An 18285-nucleotide genomic window follows, 5' to 3' on the forward strand; every position below is an offset into this window, starting at 1 on the left:
AAGAATAGAGTCATGACCTTATTTATTTACAAGCACAGGATGACTCCCTAACCTCTCCCATGACAGAGCAACCCTATCCAGCCCAGTTAAATAACCGCAACTGGGGCGTAAGGTTGAAAAGGAGGAATTATGGGAAATACAGGACTAGGGGACCATACCCCACATTAAATAGTTATATACATCAGTTCCTGTGGTTCTGTACAGAGCAGCGGCTGACCCCACCCCCACAGGACACAGAATGGGGGGGAGGAGACTGAGGGTGCTGAGACCAGAGCCAGCCCCTGGTGAAGTGCAATAGCAGCAGCAAGGTCCTAATGGTGCACAAGAGGGAGGGAGACCCCCCAGGGCTACCCACCCCAACCCTGCCCTGGAATGTGTAAGGGACAGGAATGGCTCTCAGGGAGCACATAGGAAGGACAAGGCTAGAACTGTCTTTTTGGACCCAGGTTTAGGGGCAACTTCTCGCCTACTTCACCCTAAACACAGCAACTGTTGGAGGAAAGCAGATGGCCAGCAGTGGTCTTACCTATCCCTCCAAACCTAGGTGAGGGCCTGGTTCCTTCCTACCTCTCCCCAGGGAAAAGGAAGGCAGCTGCTTGGCTCCCCTTATAGAAGCCCAGGGAGCCTTTTACCACGGCTCCCTTTATAGTGTCACTGTCCCCACCAGGGAGGGGCCAGGCACAGTCTGTGGGTCGTCGTGGGGCTCAGGAGAAGTTCTGGACAGGGTGGCTGACCTTCATACAGGCCCAATAGAGAGCCCGGCCCAAACACAGCACTGCCAACAGGATGACAAATGCCCAGGCTGCATAGATGCCTCCATATCGCCGTGCATGCTTCCATGTGCCAAACTGAAGAAGATGAAGAAGAAAAATGGGGTTACTGTTGATCTCTCACCACTCTCCAGGAAACCTAGTAACAGTAACAAACAATTCAAGCTTCAGTTTCTGTCCCCTATCCACATGTGGCCACCTTCAGGGACCTTTTAAAAGGCCCAGTTGTCCAATTCCCTTCTGCTAGGCAGGAAGATACTCAAACAATCCCAGACACCTGTCAGTTTTTCTTCATGTCTGACAACTTCCTAATAGCAACTGAATCTAAGTCACTTCTTTGTTCTATCTGCCACATAAAGAAGATAGCTGTTTTTTCATCTTGTTTGTTGAAACAACACAAACAACCCCTTCCCCCCTCCCCCCCGCCACCCAGTTTCACTTCTTTTTAGGATAGCTATTTCCCCAATCTTAGCCTTAGAAGATGAGGCTGCAGAATGAAAGGGGCTGGATCAAGGTCTACTCACAGCAAGGCCGGTGGCAGTGACTGCCAAGAGTAAGCCAAGCAAGAAGCAGCAGATACATCTCTTTCGTGGATATCTGCGCCCAATAGATGACCTGTGGGGAGGCAAACAGAAATGGATACTTGGAATGGCCTTTAGATTTTACCCTATTCATTATCCAGCTCAAGGATGCTGCTCCCTAATCACTCACACTTTCCTGCAGTGTGGGCAACGGGCCAAGGTTCGGTCTGTGAACTCTGTCCACTATGGAGAAATGAAAAGGGAGAAACCAATTAATAGTAGAAACAGGGTCATTTTCAATGAGAGCCTGGGGCAGTGGGAGGTGGGGAAATGGTTCCTTATAGAACAGACCTTTTCAAGATTCATTATAACTCAGAAATACATTCCTGACTACATTTCCACTCCTGCCCCTCCCTACCCTCAGCCTCCTAATACTTCTCCTCACCAGAAAAGTATTCTTGCAATGTCCACAGATGACCCTGACACCCACAGGTTGTGGTTCTGGACTCAAAGGTCCTGGATGCACAGGCCCCAGGTTGATGATTCTTTTGCTGTATAGAAGAAAACGACTATGTTTAGAAAGTTTTTAATCCTAAGGATCCCTACATTATTCCTCCCTCACATCCCCTACTCCCTGCCTTTAGAAGTCCCTCTGCTTCTCTGCACTGCCAGCCCTACCCCAGAGAATACTTGTGGGAAGAGCACTGCTTAAACTTAAGGTCTCTAATGTCCCTTTTACCTCAGGATAATTCACCCAGTCTCTGAAACTATCCATCTTCCTAAAGATGGAGTAGTCTTATCCTAATCTTTTTACTGAGATGAAAAAGATGGCTATAATGTTCTAGAAACACAGCAGCTCTTAGCTTTTTCTCCTTCTAAATAAACACCAGGCTCTCTCGCCTTTACATTCTCTGTAAACATTCATCCTTCTTTGGCTTTCCAATTTTCCCCACTAATGCCCTTCCCCAAATTATTCCTCCTCACCAGTAGGGCCGAGGGCAGGCAATCCGCTGGGAAGTCACTTTGCAGATAAGGAGACAGTTGCAGGGACATCGAACATATTTTTTCCCTGGGGGTGCATTCTTGATTGGCTAGAGAATAATGGGGACATCAGTAAGCAAATCTCTAATCCCAATCCCTGTTCTTCCAAAAACACCTTCTGAGAAGAGATCAGAGAGACAAAATCTTAGCCAGGACAGAGAAATGAAAGGCATATAACATGAGATTTACAAACTAAAACTAAGCTTAAGTATAAAGATAGGTATGAAGATGAGGGATGGTAAATATTAGCCTGGTGAGTGGCTTCTGGGGAAATGGTGTGTGAGACTCCTGGAACTGAAACCTGGGTTTCAGGAAAGGCCCTTGGCCAATGCCTGAAGGTCCGGGTCTAGAATCAAAGGATCAGAAAGAGGATCCAGAAAACAGGGCCCGTTTCATAGGTTTGTATAACTCACAGTGGCTTCATTGCAGACGCCACATTTGACTACATGCTGATGCATCTTGCCTTCCACGTTGATGAGAGACTGGCAGACTCGGCAGGTGATCATGGGAGCACTCCCACTGTCCGGGCTGGTCAGGGGTGAATAGGGGGGTGGGTCTTCCCCAGGCAACACTGCTGGGTGGCCCTCGGGGAACGGGGGAAATGCTGGAGAGAAAGGTAAAAAGGGCTGGCATTACTTGCAGACACCCCCACTGATGCTACACGGAGTAAGGCAACTGTTTCTGGTCCTCAACCCTTCTGACAAGCTCAGCGTGATTGTTATGATCAGTGCTTCCATCAGATTCCTCAGAGCTCCTTCTGCTCCCAAGCTGCGGTCGCGATTGCAGAGGGAAGGAAGCCTCACCCAGTCACAGGTGCAACAGCCCTGCACCTGGCGCTTGGGCCCCGCCTCCGCCCTCGGCCCCGCCCCCTCCGCCTGTCAGAGTACCCCTGGGAACACCTCGGACCCCGCCCCGGCTTACCCTGGGGCGGGGCATGTTTACCGGCTCCGTACGGTGGTGCGGAGGGGGTCAGGCCTCCCCCGGGCCCAGCCCCACTCCCGCCCGGCCCCACTAATCCGTTTCCACCGGCACCACCGTCGATAGGCTCGGAGAGCAGGGGGGATCGCTCTCCATCTGCCGCCATGGCCGCCACCGCCGCCTCCCGCTTCGGCCAAAGATACGGCTCTTCTCGCCTCTGCCGTCACCGCAGCCACCACCGCCGCCGCCGCTACCGGGTCCCCAGGGCGCCTGCGCGCCGCGCGCCTAGCTCGCCCCGCAACCAGTGGCCTGCCCCGCCCCGTTCCGCCCCGCAGCACGTGATAGGCTATCCCCGCCCCGCCGTGCTGTTATTCGCAGAGACAGAGCAATTTCTGGTCCTGTGAAGGCAGCTCTTGTTTTCCATTGGGAAGCTTGGCGCCAACGTCAACTGTCACATGACTTTCAGGACGCCGCTGGGCCTGCAAAAACTGCACGTGACGAGAAGTTCTTCGAACCATTGGAAGCGTGGCCCATCGCGCTACCTCCAGACCAGGAGGTGGGGCAGGGCTGCTTCAGCTCACTGGTCACGTGTTTCAGGAAGCCGCCAGTGATCTGTCCGTAGCCCAGAGCTGGCGCATAATCATTGCTCTTCACCGGCCAGAAGATAGCACTACAACACTTTTCTACTCTTTGCGGTTATAGTTGGCCTCTCATTGGCTGGAGGCTTCCCTTCCCTGGGCCTGCGATCCTTGGGGCGCAACTTTATTGGCCCGAACTTAGCCCCAGAACCTGGGGGCGTGGCTCAAAGAGAGGCAGTAAACGAGTGAGGAGGTTAGGGCTGTTCTGACCACGGAGAGTAGAAAGGATAGGCATCAGTTAGCCACTCAACTCAAAGGAATACCTCTGAAAAGTCAGAGTGAAGATATGCCAGGAAGAAATGGATTAAAACGTTAAGATGTTTACCTTGTCTTCCTCGCTGAAGTCACCTCTGGAACAGTACACAAGACCAGCTTCTCCAGAAAGCTGCCTTGCAGAATCCACCCTCCTAGCATCTCCGGTTAAATTATGAAATTTTCTTTACGTGAGTCTGTTTCTGTCACTACAGGGGTGTCTCATCGTTTTACTCTGTTTTCTGGCCCCCGGTTGTAAACATATGCGTGATAAGAGTGTTTCGACTGAGTTAACCAGTCAAGTCCAAGGATATATTTGTTTGTGTTTGGCACAGAGACAGCCTTTAGACTTGTCTCAACTTCACCACTAACCACGAGACTGCTAATAGAGTTTATTCTAACAAGTATAGGAAAAGATCTTAAGCAGCTCCTGTGTTTAAACATACAGCCAATCCACCTAGCCATTCTCCTGTTCATCCATAGTCATCCAACCGTCATCCATCCTCTACTTGCATAGCAAAAATTTTCGAATCTATCAAGGTAATCCATTTCTGTCTGGGTTCAGACAGAAATGAAATATGTAGAGTTCCCTCCTGTGGCTTAAAGGAACTTTTTGTTTCAGCTTTGTTGAGGATTCAAGCTTCTACCTGTTCTGGGTAGAGCAGGTACAGGTGACAAAGTTATTATGCAATGATATAGAGGGATTTCCTTAGTCATTTGAATGCAGGGTGAGTAGACTGTTTCTCTGGAATTGATGATGGATGATAGAGTAAATGGCACCCCACTCCAGCACTCTTGCCTGGAAAATCCCATGGACGGAGGAGCCTGGTGGGCTGCAGTCCATGGGGTCGCTGAGAGTCGGACACAACTGAGCGACTTCACTTTCACTTTTCACTTTCATGCGTTGGAGAAGGAAGTGGCAACCCACTCCAGTGTTCTTGTCTGGAGAATCCCAGGGACGGGGGAGCCTTGTGGGCTGCCGTCTGTGGGGTCGCATAGAGTCGGACACGACTGAAGGGACTTAGCAGCAGCAGCAGCAGATAGAGTAAAAGTGAGTCACCTTAAAGAGATCTTGGTTTCACAATGTAACTAATTGCCTTTAGTTGCGCAAGTGCAGGAATGGAAAGACCTCATTGTCATAAAAAGGAGTACCCAGAGATCAAAGGAAGTTGGTTCCAGCTCATACTCTTGGGAAATATCTGACTGCTCTGAATAGGAACATTTTAGCAGGTCTATTAACTGTAGGGGGTCCGTGACTGAGAATAATTCTGAATGGCTGCCTTTCCCTGAAGAAACCCTCAGGTGAGGGTTTTACCTTACCCTTTTCAAGAAACCAAAACAGAATCCTAAGGGTCTCTCCGTAACCTCTAAACCCAACCTTTGCGGACCAGCTTTCTTCTCCAGCCTCATGTGATTGTTACAAGAATCCGAACCACACTTCAGTTTCCCCCATTTCATAACCCAAAGTGTGACTGTCTTAAATGGATGAAGCAACAAGAAATTGAAAAACACAACTCTGAGGACCATCACTGGTTTAGCTAGAAGCCTCTCTATTGAGCCTAACATTGAGGAAAGTGCAGCCTGCCCCAAATACTTAATAAGAAGAACTGCTGCTTTTCTAGCACTTGTAGCTGCTAAAGGAGCTGGAGACTTCACCTGAATTCTGATTTTTAGACACAGCTTTCCCAGGCCAGGTAGGTCCCACAGACAATTCAGAACTAAAGAACCTCTGAATACAAAATGGAGAGGGGGTTGTAGCTCCACAGGGGAACAGGCCAGTCTGCTGTTCTTTCTGTTGTTTCTGGGCATACAGATGCTCAAATGTTTGCTCTAGAGTGTAGTAGGGTTCATTACTTGCACCATGGTTACACATCATTCCACGACCTGTTCTTTTGTGACTCCTCTCACCCTCACCAAAGCCATATTTGATGTTCGTTTCATCTAGTTTTATAAAAATGTGGGAGAGTTGGAGAATTGGATACAGTACCAAGGATCCTAGAGGATGGTTGAGTAAAATAGCTTTTTTTTTTTTTTTTAGTAGTTTGGCCTCTTGGTGCTGTTTTCATCATAGGTTAAATATAGAAATATGTGCTAGATGAGTAAATGAAGAGGTAAGTGTTAACCAGTAAGAAAAATATTCTTTCTAACTGATATGTGAGTCACTGAAGGAGAGGTATGATGCAATAATCCTTGTATGTTTCCTGTTACAGAGCTCTTTTAATGCTAGACTATCCTCTACCCATATAGGTGTGAGAGAGGGTTAAGGGAAGTACAGTGACTCTCTAAGTGCTCTCATTTGAAAGTGCCTTGTAATAAATTCCTTTGGGACCTGATTTCCAAGACTTGCTTGGAAGAAACCATTATGTACTTGGCAAATGGACTCATCACTGACTACATACGGTTCTAGGCATAGTACTTTAGAAGAAATCTAAGATCAGTTAATTGTCTCACCTGAGTGACATTACAACCTGGCAGTGGTCAGAAGTGACATATCCAGAAAGCAAGGTAATTTTTGAGAAGGGCCCTAAAAGAAGTAGGAAAAATTCCTATCAGTGTGAAGGAGAGGAATCCCTCTTCTGGTCTTCCATTATCTCTTGCTGCGTAATAAGTAGCACTCAAACAAAATGATATATTTTTTTCCTCATGATTCTTCGGGTTGGCTGAACAGTTCTTTCACTGGTCTCACCTGGGCTCATTCATGAAAATAACTGAATGGTCCAAGATGGACTCTTCACATGTCTGGCAATTGTATATACTGGTTTGGCTAGCTTCTTTATAGCAGGTGGAACTTAGGGTGATGGTCCAAGAGGGTGAGAGGAGAAGCTGCAAGACATTTTTAGACCTAGGCTGAATCCTAGGGACAGAGGAGCCTAGTGGGCTGCCGTCTATGGAGTCGCACAGAGTCGGACATGACTGAAGCGACTTAGCAGCAGCAGCGGTAGCAGCAGCACTGGTATAACTTCATTCCTACCTCATTCTAGGTCATAGCAAGTCATTAGGCCTGCCCAGGCTCAAGGTGTGGGGAAAAGGACTTCAATTTTTTTTTTTTTCTTTAGGACTTCAGTTCTTGATGGGAGGAGCTGTAAAATGTTATGGCCATGTTTTTCAACCTATTATAAATGGTAGAATTTCAGCAAGCAATACATCTATACACATTTGTTATGTATCTACTCTGTGAAAAACACTCCTTAAGAAACTTAAACTCTGGGTAGGGAGGAATAACAATGTGAAAATTCATAGTATAAAATATCAACACTAGGGAATGTCCTAGTAGTCTAGTGGTTAGGACTCCATGCTTTCAGTGCCAAGGGCCTGGGTTCAATCCCTTGTAGGGGAACTAAGATCACACAAGCCACGTGATGTAACCAAAAGAAGAAGAAAGAGAATAAAATAAAATATTAACACAGGTAATGTTTTATTACATGGGAAAAAGTATCAATTCTAGATATCTAGAATTTCTAAATTTCTAAATATCTAGAAATTCATGGTGCAACACATGCTTCATAGGATATGAATTAAACAGTCTACAAATTCAAGGAAAGAGGAAATCACTTCTATCCAGAGCAGCCAAAGAAAACTTTGAAAACATAAAGGATTATTATATTATTGTGCGTGGATAACTTGGATTTGAGCTCTGCCTGAGCATCCCTGGTGGCTCAGACGGTAAAGCGTCTGCCTACAATGCAGGAGACCCAGGTTCAATCCCTGGGTCGGGACGATCTCCTGGAGAAGGAAATGGCAACCCACTCCAGTATTCTTCCCTGGAATATCCCATGGATGGAGGAGCCTGGTAGGCTACAGTCCATGGGGTCGAAAAGAGTCGAACATGACTGAGCGACTTCACTTCACTTGAGTGGGTCAGTAGGCAGAGTGATGCAAAAAGTAGTGATAATGTTTGCTCACAGCTAATAAAGCAGTTTTATGTCCATATTCATTTGATTTCAAAACCCACTGTAAGTTGGGCAGGGAAGGCAAGATTGTTTTTATTTTGCAGTCTGAAAACTGAGGCTCTGTAAACTAGAGTCACTTAAGCTAAGACAAAGATTGAAATGAGATTAAAAGTCCAACTCTCCTTAAAAACGAGACCACTCTGCAATCAGGTCTGAACACAGTCAAAACATGAACATTCTCCAAGCCAAAAATCCCCAGTAGCCCCTCCTCCAGCAAATATGAATGACTGCTACTTCTTTACTTATTAGAGCTTTAGCCTCTGTTGTAGTCTTCTCTGCTTCTAGATAAAATGGATTAGATACCCAATTATAGAATTGCCCTAATTCCTAACAGCACCCAATCCAGAGCAAAATCCCATTTCTTTAAATCCTTTCAAAATTTCTTAACAAAAGCCTAATTTTATAACAAATCCTTTCTGCTAAGTCACTTCAGTCGTGTCTGACTCTGTGCGACCCCATAGACGGCAGCCCACCAGGCTCCCCCATCCCTGGGAGTGAGGGTGTTAGGTCACTTTACTCCTACTGTGCCTACTGACTGAGGCACAGATAGGGATCTCACACAGAAATGAAAGTGATCCTTTTGCCACCAGGATAAAAACTAAACTAAAATAATATTTTAATTTCAGGAATTGTGGAAAATGGAAGGTAAAAGATTGTTGGTGATGGTGGGATAGGTATTTAAATAGGGAAAAATCTGGATGTGGCTGGGGCTTCGCCGGCCTCACTATGTCTGCCATTTTCAATTTTCAGAGTCTGTTGACTGTAATCTTGCTGCTTATATGTACCTGTGCTTATATCCAATCCTTGGCACCCAGCCTCCTGGACAGAAATAAAACTGGGTTGTTGGGTATATTTTGGAAGTGTGCCAGAATTGGTGAACGGAAGAGTCCGTATGTTGCAGTGTGCTGTATCGTGATGGCCTTCAGCATCCTTTTCATACAGTAGCTTGGGAAACTGCCAGAATTCTTCAGTCACCATCAGATTTAAATATGACAAAAAAGGACTGATCTGCCAAAAATAGTGGAAAGAATGGTTAACCCTTTTATCTCTGAACATTGAATGAGCTACACTTTCAGCTGCTGTTCTCTATTTTTGTTATTGGACCGATGTTCTATATAAATAATTAGGATGTAACATTTAATACTCAGAGTTGAAATGTGTCTGTAACAATCAACCTCAGTACTGTCGCTACAATATTACCTTCTGCATATGTCATTCTGTTGTGCTAGATACCAGTTTTTAGTGAGGTATCTTTAAGGCACATAGTAGAAAACAAAATTGGTAAATTATTCAAGTTCCTTTCACTGTGATTTGGAAATGATAAATCTTTATAGAGTGAGACCTTTTTTTCGGACTAGCTTTTTTATTGGAAAAAAAAAGGTTCAATTTGTGTTGGTAAGGATTGCATTCATATTTAATAATGCTGGCTTTTCCTCTGGCCATACCATTTTGAGCATTAACCAGAGTACCTCTACTCTTAGCAATCTGTAGTTTATTACAGGTGTAAACTATTTAAAACAAGCCTATGTAGTTCACAAGGAGGAAGATAGATGTGACTTAAGAGAAAATGTTAAGACTATTGAGAAAATGCTCCTATTTAACATAAAATAATTCAGAATACCTGACTGGTGTTATTATCTCTGAAACCTCTGGTTAAGTATGGATAAATGTCTTAAGCAAAAATTTGACCAGCTGTCATTCTCCAAATAAGACTACATGCTTAGAGTAAAAAGAGCTAAACTGAACAATTACAGAATGATAATCTTGGATGTGTTTTTCATTCTTTTTAGTGTTAGGTCTGTACATTTTTAATTACCCCAAAATACAAACTTTGTTTTTGTTTATTTAATAAAAAAAAATAGGGAAAAATCTATCTTGTGATATAGAGAGACTGAGTAATTTCAAGCGAGAGGAAGGAATAAGCATGTTTCCTGCCTAAAACATCCTAAGATGTTGAGCCTGCTTCTATAAATGTTGCCACTGGGAGTCACTAACTCGAGACATCTTTCCACTCCATAAGCCAATATTTGGTGATTTAGAGCCAGCCACTTCCACTCTCCAGTTTCCTTGATATTGCGCATAGAAAATGGATGTGTTACTGCATGTGTGCCTGGCCATGGGAGTCCCTCAGAAATAGAAGGAGGCATGAAAAGAAGATAGAAAAGGGGTAATAAGGCAGTAATGAGCCAAAATCACCATAAAGTTGATTGTTTGGTTCCTGACTACAGGAACCTTACAAATACAGAATAAAACATAGTTTTAGCTTTTTAAAATGTGGATACAGGGTAAGCAGTAACTAGAAAAGATTATGCAATAGAATAATAGAAAAAGATTATGCAATAGAATAGAAAAGTGTTATGCAATAGAACTTTCTGTAATGATTCAAATATTTCTATGCTATGTAGTGTGGTAGACACTAGCCACCTGTGGCTTTTGAGCAGTTGAGATGTGCTTAGTATAACTAAGAACTAATTTTTATCTGTTTATCTGTTTTGCCTTTCGATTTTATTAAATTTAAATAGTCACATTTGGCTAGTGGTTCCTGTTTTAAACAGTTCAGGGTTAGAGTTGCTGCTAATGGGCTGGGCATACCTCTAGTTTTTGTTGTGATCCAATTCATGTTTAGATGGTCTAGGGAAATCAAAAATAATAGCCAATATTTTCCATGTGCTTACTGTAATTTCAGGCACCTATCTGAACATTTAACTGGCATTTTATTTAATCCTTGCAATAAGAGTAAATACCGTTATTATCACCATTTAACAGGTGAGAAAACTGAGGCATAACAAGATTTGTTTTACTTGTTTTGCATCACACAGCTGGTAGGTAAGGAGTGGAGATGGAATTTATTCCATGGAATTCACAAGTAGTTTGATTAGAGTTCATTCATTTACGGGACACATTTAGGAACAAGGTGGCAAGGAGTGCCCCGGGGCCACGGGGCCATAGTTCTCAAACTGTGTGCCAAGGGGCAAATTCACAGGGGTACCATGGGATATTTTAAAAATTTAAGGGAAACACAGTAATAGCTGACATATCTCTTGTGTGCTCTGCAAACTGCAGCTGCTGCTGCTGCGTCGCTTCAGTCATGTCGGACTCAGTGCGACCCCATAGACGGAAGCCCGCCAGGCTCCCCTGTTAGCTCAAGGAAGTTCACAATTTGAACATTGGACTCTGCTACATTTCTTTTGATAATAAAATATCTTTGCAAAGCCAGACTTAGAAGGTCCCTTTGATAAAAAAGTAAGAACTGTGTGAAAATCAGCATGGAACAGGAAATGAGGGTAAACGTGTTGGACTCCAAGGTTTTAGAAGTTGGGCAGGGCCCAACAGGCACACAGAGTCCATTAGTAACTATTTGTGCTTATTTAAGAAAAAAATATATTTTCTTTTAACTTATGTGTATTTTTTTTTTTTTCAAATGGTTACTAAGTTGTCAGGCGCCAAGCAAAACTCTTAGGTGTTTCTTTTGATCTAGAAGTGCTGTAAAAATATTGCTGAGATCCTAAGTGCCCTATAAACTGAGAAACTGGAAACCTCTGGACTGGGATATTGAAAACAGATCAAAATGGAGTATGGAGACTTGGCTTGTGATGGCCTAACAAGAAATAATAGACATTTAATAGATATTTCACATATGTGGCCATTAAGTATTAGCTGCATACCAGTGTTCTTAGTACCCCAAATACACACACAGACAGAATGTCTAAATCTGTTCCCTTTAAAGGTAAAAATCCTGTGAGGAAAAAAATCCTGTGGAAAGTAGTGAGAGATGTTAACCAACCAAGGTTAGGGGTAGGAAACCAAGGTAGGGTTTGAGGCAGTCTGGGGCCTGGGACCTTCTGGTGGATAGACCACTAAAATGTGTTCTGAAGAGGTCTGCTGGGCCTCATAGAGGAGACTTCTCACTAGGCCATTGGTGAATTTGAGATTAAAAAGGTTAGGGTCCAAATGATTGTGTATAGAAGCTTGGTTTCTGTACTTGAATTCAGAATAAAGTATGTTGTGTGGTTCTGAAGGTTATGTGACCCTGGCCAAGGTGCAATCTGGTAAATTGTCCTTGCCTTTCATATAATAGTACATTTCTTTGGTGCCCAGAAAGTTTATATACACTTCCGACTCTTCCTTGAATGACACTGGAAAAACACTACAGAATATTGAGCCTTGTTCCCCAGTTTTCCTTTTGTAGATATATTGCATATCATCTTCACTTAATTTACACAGAGACCATTACAATTAATGATTAAGGAACTGTCCCAGTTGCCCGTGGCTAAGACTCTGTACTCCCAATGCAGTGGGCCTGGGCTCAATCCCTGGTCAGGAAACTAGATCCCACACACCACAACTAAAGATCCTGCATGCCGCGACAAAGCTCAAAGGTCCCAAGTACTACTACTAAGACCCGGTGCAGCCAAATAAAAAAGTATTAAAATAAAACAAAACAAAAAACAAACTTAATTAAGGGAATTCCTTGGCAGTCCAGTGGTTAGGACTTGGTGCTTTCACTGCCAAGGGCCTGGTTCAATTTGTGGTCAGGAGCTAGGATCCCACAAGCTGAGTGGCACAGCAAAAATAATAATAATTGATTAAGTTTGGGTTTTTAGATATAATTATGTTCTGTTCTTGTCTTTTGAGTAAACTGAATTGGATTTGGGGTGTTTAACAAGAATATTTTTTTACTTCCCTGGTGGTCTAGTGGTTAAGAATCTGCCTGCCAATGCAAGGGACACAGGTTCGATCCCTGGTCCGGGAAGATCCCACATGCCACGGAGCAACTAAGTCTGTGTGCTCTGCAACAAGAGAAGCCACTGCAACAAGAAGCCAGAGCATCAAAAGGAAGAGTAGTCCCTGCTCACAAAAGTAGAGAAAGCCTGCGTGTACCAACGAAGACCCAGAGCAGCCAAAACTAAATACAATTTTTAAAAATAAATTAAAAAAACCTTTCAGGGACTTCCCTGGTGGCCCACTGGTTAGGACTCCATGCTTCCAACGTAAGGGATATGAGTTGGTGAACTAAGATCACACTTGCCATGTGGCACAACCGAGAAAATTAAAAGGAAAAAAAAAACCTTCAGCAATTGAATATTGATAGATATTATACCTGGGCTGATTTTTTTTATGACTGAACTTATCCATCATTCAAAATCATGGTTTCCATGTCTCAGTTGTACACACATTTCTAAGGTGAAACATTACTTTTAGACTACCCATTTGTTACCTTTGCTAAAATTACTGGATGAATAAGGAAAATAATAATAAACCAATAATAGTGATAGAATAAATCAGTCATTTGACACTGCACTCAGTTCTTTATATATGTTATTTTTGTTTTTATATATATTGGAAAATTCCACGGACAGAAGATCTTGACTGGCTGCAGTCCATGGAGTTGCAAAGAGTCATACACAACTGAATATGCACCCATATTGTCATTATTCTTATGTCCCTAGCACAAGAACAGTTCTAGTACATAGTTGATCATGAATGAGTTAGAAACAGGGCTGGGAAACATTGGTTTGGGCCATGGTGTTGGGTAAAAGGGCCAGCAGGAAACGTTTGAGTTCAGGAGAGTGGAAATAGGTGGAGGATTCCAATAACTAAGTAAGGACCATTGATCTGTGATTTGACATGAATTTGGTTAAACTTATAAAAGTAGGGGCAGAAAATAGCTGAATTCTTACAAAGATGTTATTTTTAGTAGTTCTGTTACAAGAATGTTCATTTTGGGGAAGAGTTCTCTAATTATCTGAATTCCTTGCATCAATTATTGTGTAAATCAAGAAATTGTCTGTCATTTTCTCATTCGATCTCCACCCTATCCCCATCCTTTGTCTGTGTCAAGGATCCAGGAATTGTGTGTGTGTGTGTATGTGTGTGTTTTCCAATAAAACTTATTTACCAAAACAGACTGACAGCTGTATTTTGCTTGCTATTAGAATACCACCCAATAATGTTCACTGACAGTTTACAGCATTTGACTATCTGTTACAGACTACTGCTGCTGCTAAGTCGCTTCAGTCGTGTCCAACTCTGTGCGACTCCCTAGATGGCGGCCCACCAGGCTCCTCCGTCCCTGGGATTCTCCAGGCAAGAATACTGGAGTGGGTTGCCATTTCCTTCTCCAATGCATGAAAGGGAAAAGTGAAAGTGAAGTCGCTCAGTCGTGTCCGACTCTTCGCGACCCCATGGTCTGCAGCCTACCAGGTTCCTCCATCCATGGGATTTTCCAGGCAAGAGTACTGGAGTGGGGTGCCATTATTTCTTAATCAACAACTTAAAAAATATATGTCATTATTATGGATATATATTTTTTAAGTTGTTGATTAAGAAATAATAGTATTTACAAAGAGTTGTAGTTACAGACTTCAATTCTTTGTAAATACTATTATTTCTTAATCAACAACTTAAAAAATATATATCCATAATAATGAGTAAAGAATGTATGGAAATATTTTATAAATGACATAATTTGGAGAACATGGGGGAAATTCCTATTTCTCATTCAGTTCAGTTCAGTTCAGTTGCTCAGTCATGTCCGACTCTTTGCAACCCCATGGACTGCAGCATGCCAGGCTTCCCTGTCCATCACCAACTCCTGGAGTTTACTCAAACTCATGTCCATTGAGTCCGTGATGCCATCCAACCAGCTCATCCTCTGTCGTCTCCTTCTCCTCCTGCCTCCAATCTTTCTCAGCATCAGGGTCTTTTCCAATGAGTCAGTTCTTCGCATCAGGTGGCCAAAGTATTGGAGTTTCAACTTCAGCATCAGTCCTTCCAGTTTTTCAGGACTGATTTCGTTTAGGATTGACTGGTTTGATCTTCTTGCAGTCCAAGGGACTCTCAAGAATCTTCTCCAACAACACAGTTCAAAAGCATCACTCTTCGGCGCTCAGCTTTCTTTATGGTCCAACTCTCACATCCATACACGACTATTGGAATATTTCTCATTACTGAATCCCAAAGCTTAATACCCATAAGGAATTTGGTTGAAAACACCCGGAGAAGGGGATTTGCTGCATCCTCCTGTGATGATCTGGGAATTCTTGCCACTAGAAACCTTTTCTTCTTCTCTGGGTCTAGATTTAGATCCCTGATTGTTGTTCAGTTGCTCAGATGTGTCCAGCTCTTTGCAACACATGGACTGCAGCATTCCAGGCTTCCCTGTTCTTTACTATCTCCCTGAGTTTCCTCAAACTTATGTCCATTAAGCTGAAGACGCAATCCAACTATCTCATTCTTTGTCACCTCCTTCTTTTTCCACCCTCAATCTTTCCCACAGTCAGGGTTTTTTCCAATGAGTCGGCTCGTCCCATCAGGTGGCTGGGCATTAGAGCTTTAGCTTCAGCATCAGTCCTTGAATAAATATTCAGGGGTGATTTCCTTTAGGATTGACTGGATTGATTCCTTGCTATACAAGGGACTCTCAAGAGTCTTCTCCAGGACCACAATTCAAAAGCATCAATTCTTTGGAGCTCAGCCTTCTTTATGGTCCAACTCTCACATCCATACATGACTACTGGAAAAACCAGTAGTCTTTGACTATATGGACCTTTGCCTAACTTTGACTAGACAGACCTTTTGTCAGCAAAGTGATGTCTCTGCTTTTTAATATGCTGTCTAGGTTTATCATAGCTTTTCTTCCAAAGAACAAGCATCTTTTAATTTCATGGCGGCACTCACTGGCTGCAGGGATTTTGGAGCCCAAGAAAATAGTCTGTCACCGTTTCCATTGTTTCCCCATCTAGTGATGGGGAAGTGATGGGACATCTGCATATCTGAAGTCATTGCTATTTCTTCGGGCAATCTTGATTCCAGCTTGCATTTCATCCAGGCCAGTATTTCATATGATGTACTCTGCATAGAAGTTAAATATGCAGGGTGAAAATACATAGCCTTGATGTACACTTTTCCCAAGTTTGAACCAGTCTGTTGTTCCATGTCTGGTTCTAACTGTTGCTTCTTCATCCACATACAGGTTTCTGGTAAGGTGGTCTGGTATTCCCCTCTCTTCAAGAATATTCCTCAATTTGCTGTGATCCACACAGTCAAAGGCTTTGCTGTAGTCAATGAAGCAGAAGTAGGTGTTTTTTCTGGAATTCTCTTGCTTTTTCTACAATCCAATGGATGTTGGCAATTTGATCTCTGATTCCTTTGCCTTTACTAAATCCAGTTTGTACATCTGGAAGTTCTCAGTTCACATATTGTTGAAGTCTGACTTGAAGGATTTTGAGAACTACCTTGCTAGCATGTGAAATGAGTGCAATCGTGGGGTAGTTTGAACATTCTTTGGCATTGCCCTTCTTTGGGATTAGAATGAAAACTGACCTTTTCCAGTCTTATGGCCACTGCTGAGTTTCCCAAATTTGCTGGCATATTGAGTGCAGCACTTTCACAGCATCATCTTCTAGGATTTGAAATAACTCAGCTAGAATTCCATCACCTTTACTAACTTTGTTAATAGTGATGCTTCCTAAGGCCCACTTGACTTCACAGTCCACCATATCTGGCTCTAGGTGAGTGACCACACTGTCATGGTTATCTGGGTCATTAAAATCTTTTTTGTAGAGTTCTTCTGAGTATTCTTACCATCTCTTCTTATCTTCTTCTTCTTTTAGGTCCATACCATTTATTGTGCCCATCTTTCCATGAAATGTTCCCGTTATCTCTAATTTTCTATTTTCTATGTACTCTGCATAGAAGTTAAATAAGCAGGATGAAAATGACTTTATTTTTTTGGGCTCCAAAATCACTGCAGATGGTGACTGCAGCCATGAAATTAAAAGACGCTTACTGCTTGGAAGGAAAGTTATGTCCAACCTAGATAGCATATTCAAAAGCAGAGACATTACTTTGCCAACAAAGGTCCGGCTAGTCAAGGCTATGGTTTTTCCTGTGGTCATGTATGGATGTGAGAGTTGGACTGTGAAGAAGGCTGAGCGCCGAACAATTGCTGCTTTTGAACTGTGGTGTTGGAGAAGACTCTTGAGAGTCCCTTGGACTGCAAGGAGATCCAACCAGTCCATTCTGAAGGAGACCAGCCCTGGGATTTCTTTGGAAGGAATGATGCTAAAGCTGAAACTCCAATACTTTGGCCACCTCATGCAAAGAGTTGACTCATTGGAAAAGACTCTAATGCTGGTAGGGATTGGGGGCAAGAGGAGAAGGGGACGAGAGAGGATGAGATGGCTGGATGGCATCACTGACTTGATGGACGTCTCAGTGAACTCTGGAGTTGGTGATGGACAGGGAGGCCTGGTGTGCTGCGATTCATGGGGTTGCAAAGAGTCGGACACGACTGAGCGACTGAACTGAACTGAACTGAACATAGAGGAGATCTCTAGCCTTTCCCATTCTATTGTTTTCCTCTGTTTCTTTGCATCATTCACTTAAGAAGGCTTTCTTATCTCTCCTTGCTATTCTTTGGAACTCTGCATTCAGATAAGTATATCTTTCCTTTTCTCCTTTGCCTTTCGCGTCTCTTCACCTCTCAGATATTTGTAAGGCCTCCTCAGACAACCATTTTGCCTTGTTGTATTTCTTTTTTTGGGTATGGCTTTGATCACTGCCTCCTGTACAATGTTACAAACCTCTGTCCATAGTTCTCAGGTATTCTTTCTATCAGCTCTAATCCCTTGAATCTGTTTGTCCCTTCCACTCTGTAATCGTAAGGGATTTGATCTAGGTGAGACCTGAATGGCCTAATGATTTTCCCTACTTCCTTCAATTTAAGCCTGGATTTTCCAACAGGGAGCTCATGATCTGAGCCACAGTCAGCTCCAGGTCTTGCTTTTGCTGACTGTTTAGAGCTTCTCCATCTTCAGCTGCAAATAAAATCAGAGTTTGATATTGACCATCTGGTGATGTCCACGTGTAGAGTCATTTCTTGTGTTGTAGGAAGAATGTGTTTGCCGTGGCCAGTGCGTTCTCTTGTCAAAACTCTGTTAGCCTTTGCCCTGCTTCATTTTGTACTCCAAAGCCAAACTTGCCCATTACTCCTGGTATCTTTTGACTTCCTACTTTTGCATTCTAATTCCCTATGATGAAAAGGACATCTTTTCTTGGTGTTAGTTCTAAAAGGTCTTGTAGGTCTTCATAGAACCAGTCAACATCAGCTTCTTCAACATTAGTGGTCAGGACATAGACTTGGATTACTGTGATATTGAATGGTTTGCCTTGGAAACGAACTGAGACTATT

General features: G+C 43.2%; 2 protein-coding genes across 3 annotated transcripts; one reads left to right on the plus strand and one right to left on the minus strand.

Moving 5' to 3' along the window:
* Window positions 1-5: 5 nt before the first annotated feature.
* On the minus strand, window positions 6-3566 carry PIP4P1 (phosphatidylinositol-4,5-bisphosphate 4-phosphatase 1). 2 transcript variants are annotated; one of them, XM_006048380.4, is made up of 7 exons: window positions 3275-3566; window positions 2746-2936; window positions 2276-2382; window positions 1737-1842; window positions 1482-1534; window positions 1295-1385; window positions 6-848 (listed from the first exon to the last, which is right to left on the minus strand). In XM_006048380.4, the coding sequence occupies exons 1-7, from the start codon at window positions 3414-3416 to the stop codon at window positions 705-707; spliced, it is 834 nt and encodes a 277-aa protein (XP_006048442.1). In that variant the 5' UTR covers window positions 3417-3566; the 3' UTR covers window positions 6-704. The 2 variants fall into 2 exon arrangements, with proteins under 2 accessions (XP_006048442.1, XP_006048441.1); XM_006048379.4 differs by having other exon boundaries at window positions 3254-3565.
* A 4372-nt stretch (window positions 3567-7938) lies between these two features.
* On the plus strand, window positions 7939-9857 carry LOC102415731 (protein kish-A-like). The gene has a single exon (XM_044925256.2). It carries the CDS (start codon window positions 8817-8819, stop codon window positions 9033-9035), a length of 219 nt encoding a protein of 72 aa, XP_044781191.1. The 5' UTR covers window positions 7939-8816; the 3' UTR covers window positions 9036-9857.
* The last annotated feature ends 8428 nt before the right edge of the window (window positions 9858-18285 follow it).

Source organism: Bubalus bubalis, chromosome 11 (genome assembly GCF_019923935.1).
Source record: "Bubalus bubalis isolate 160015118507 breed Murrah chromosome 11, NDDB_SH_1, whole genome shotgun sequence".
Classification (NCBI taxonomy): Eukaryota; Metazoa; Chordata; class Mammalia; order Artiodactyla; family Bovidae; genus Bubalus; species Bubalus bubalis.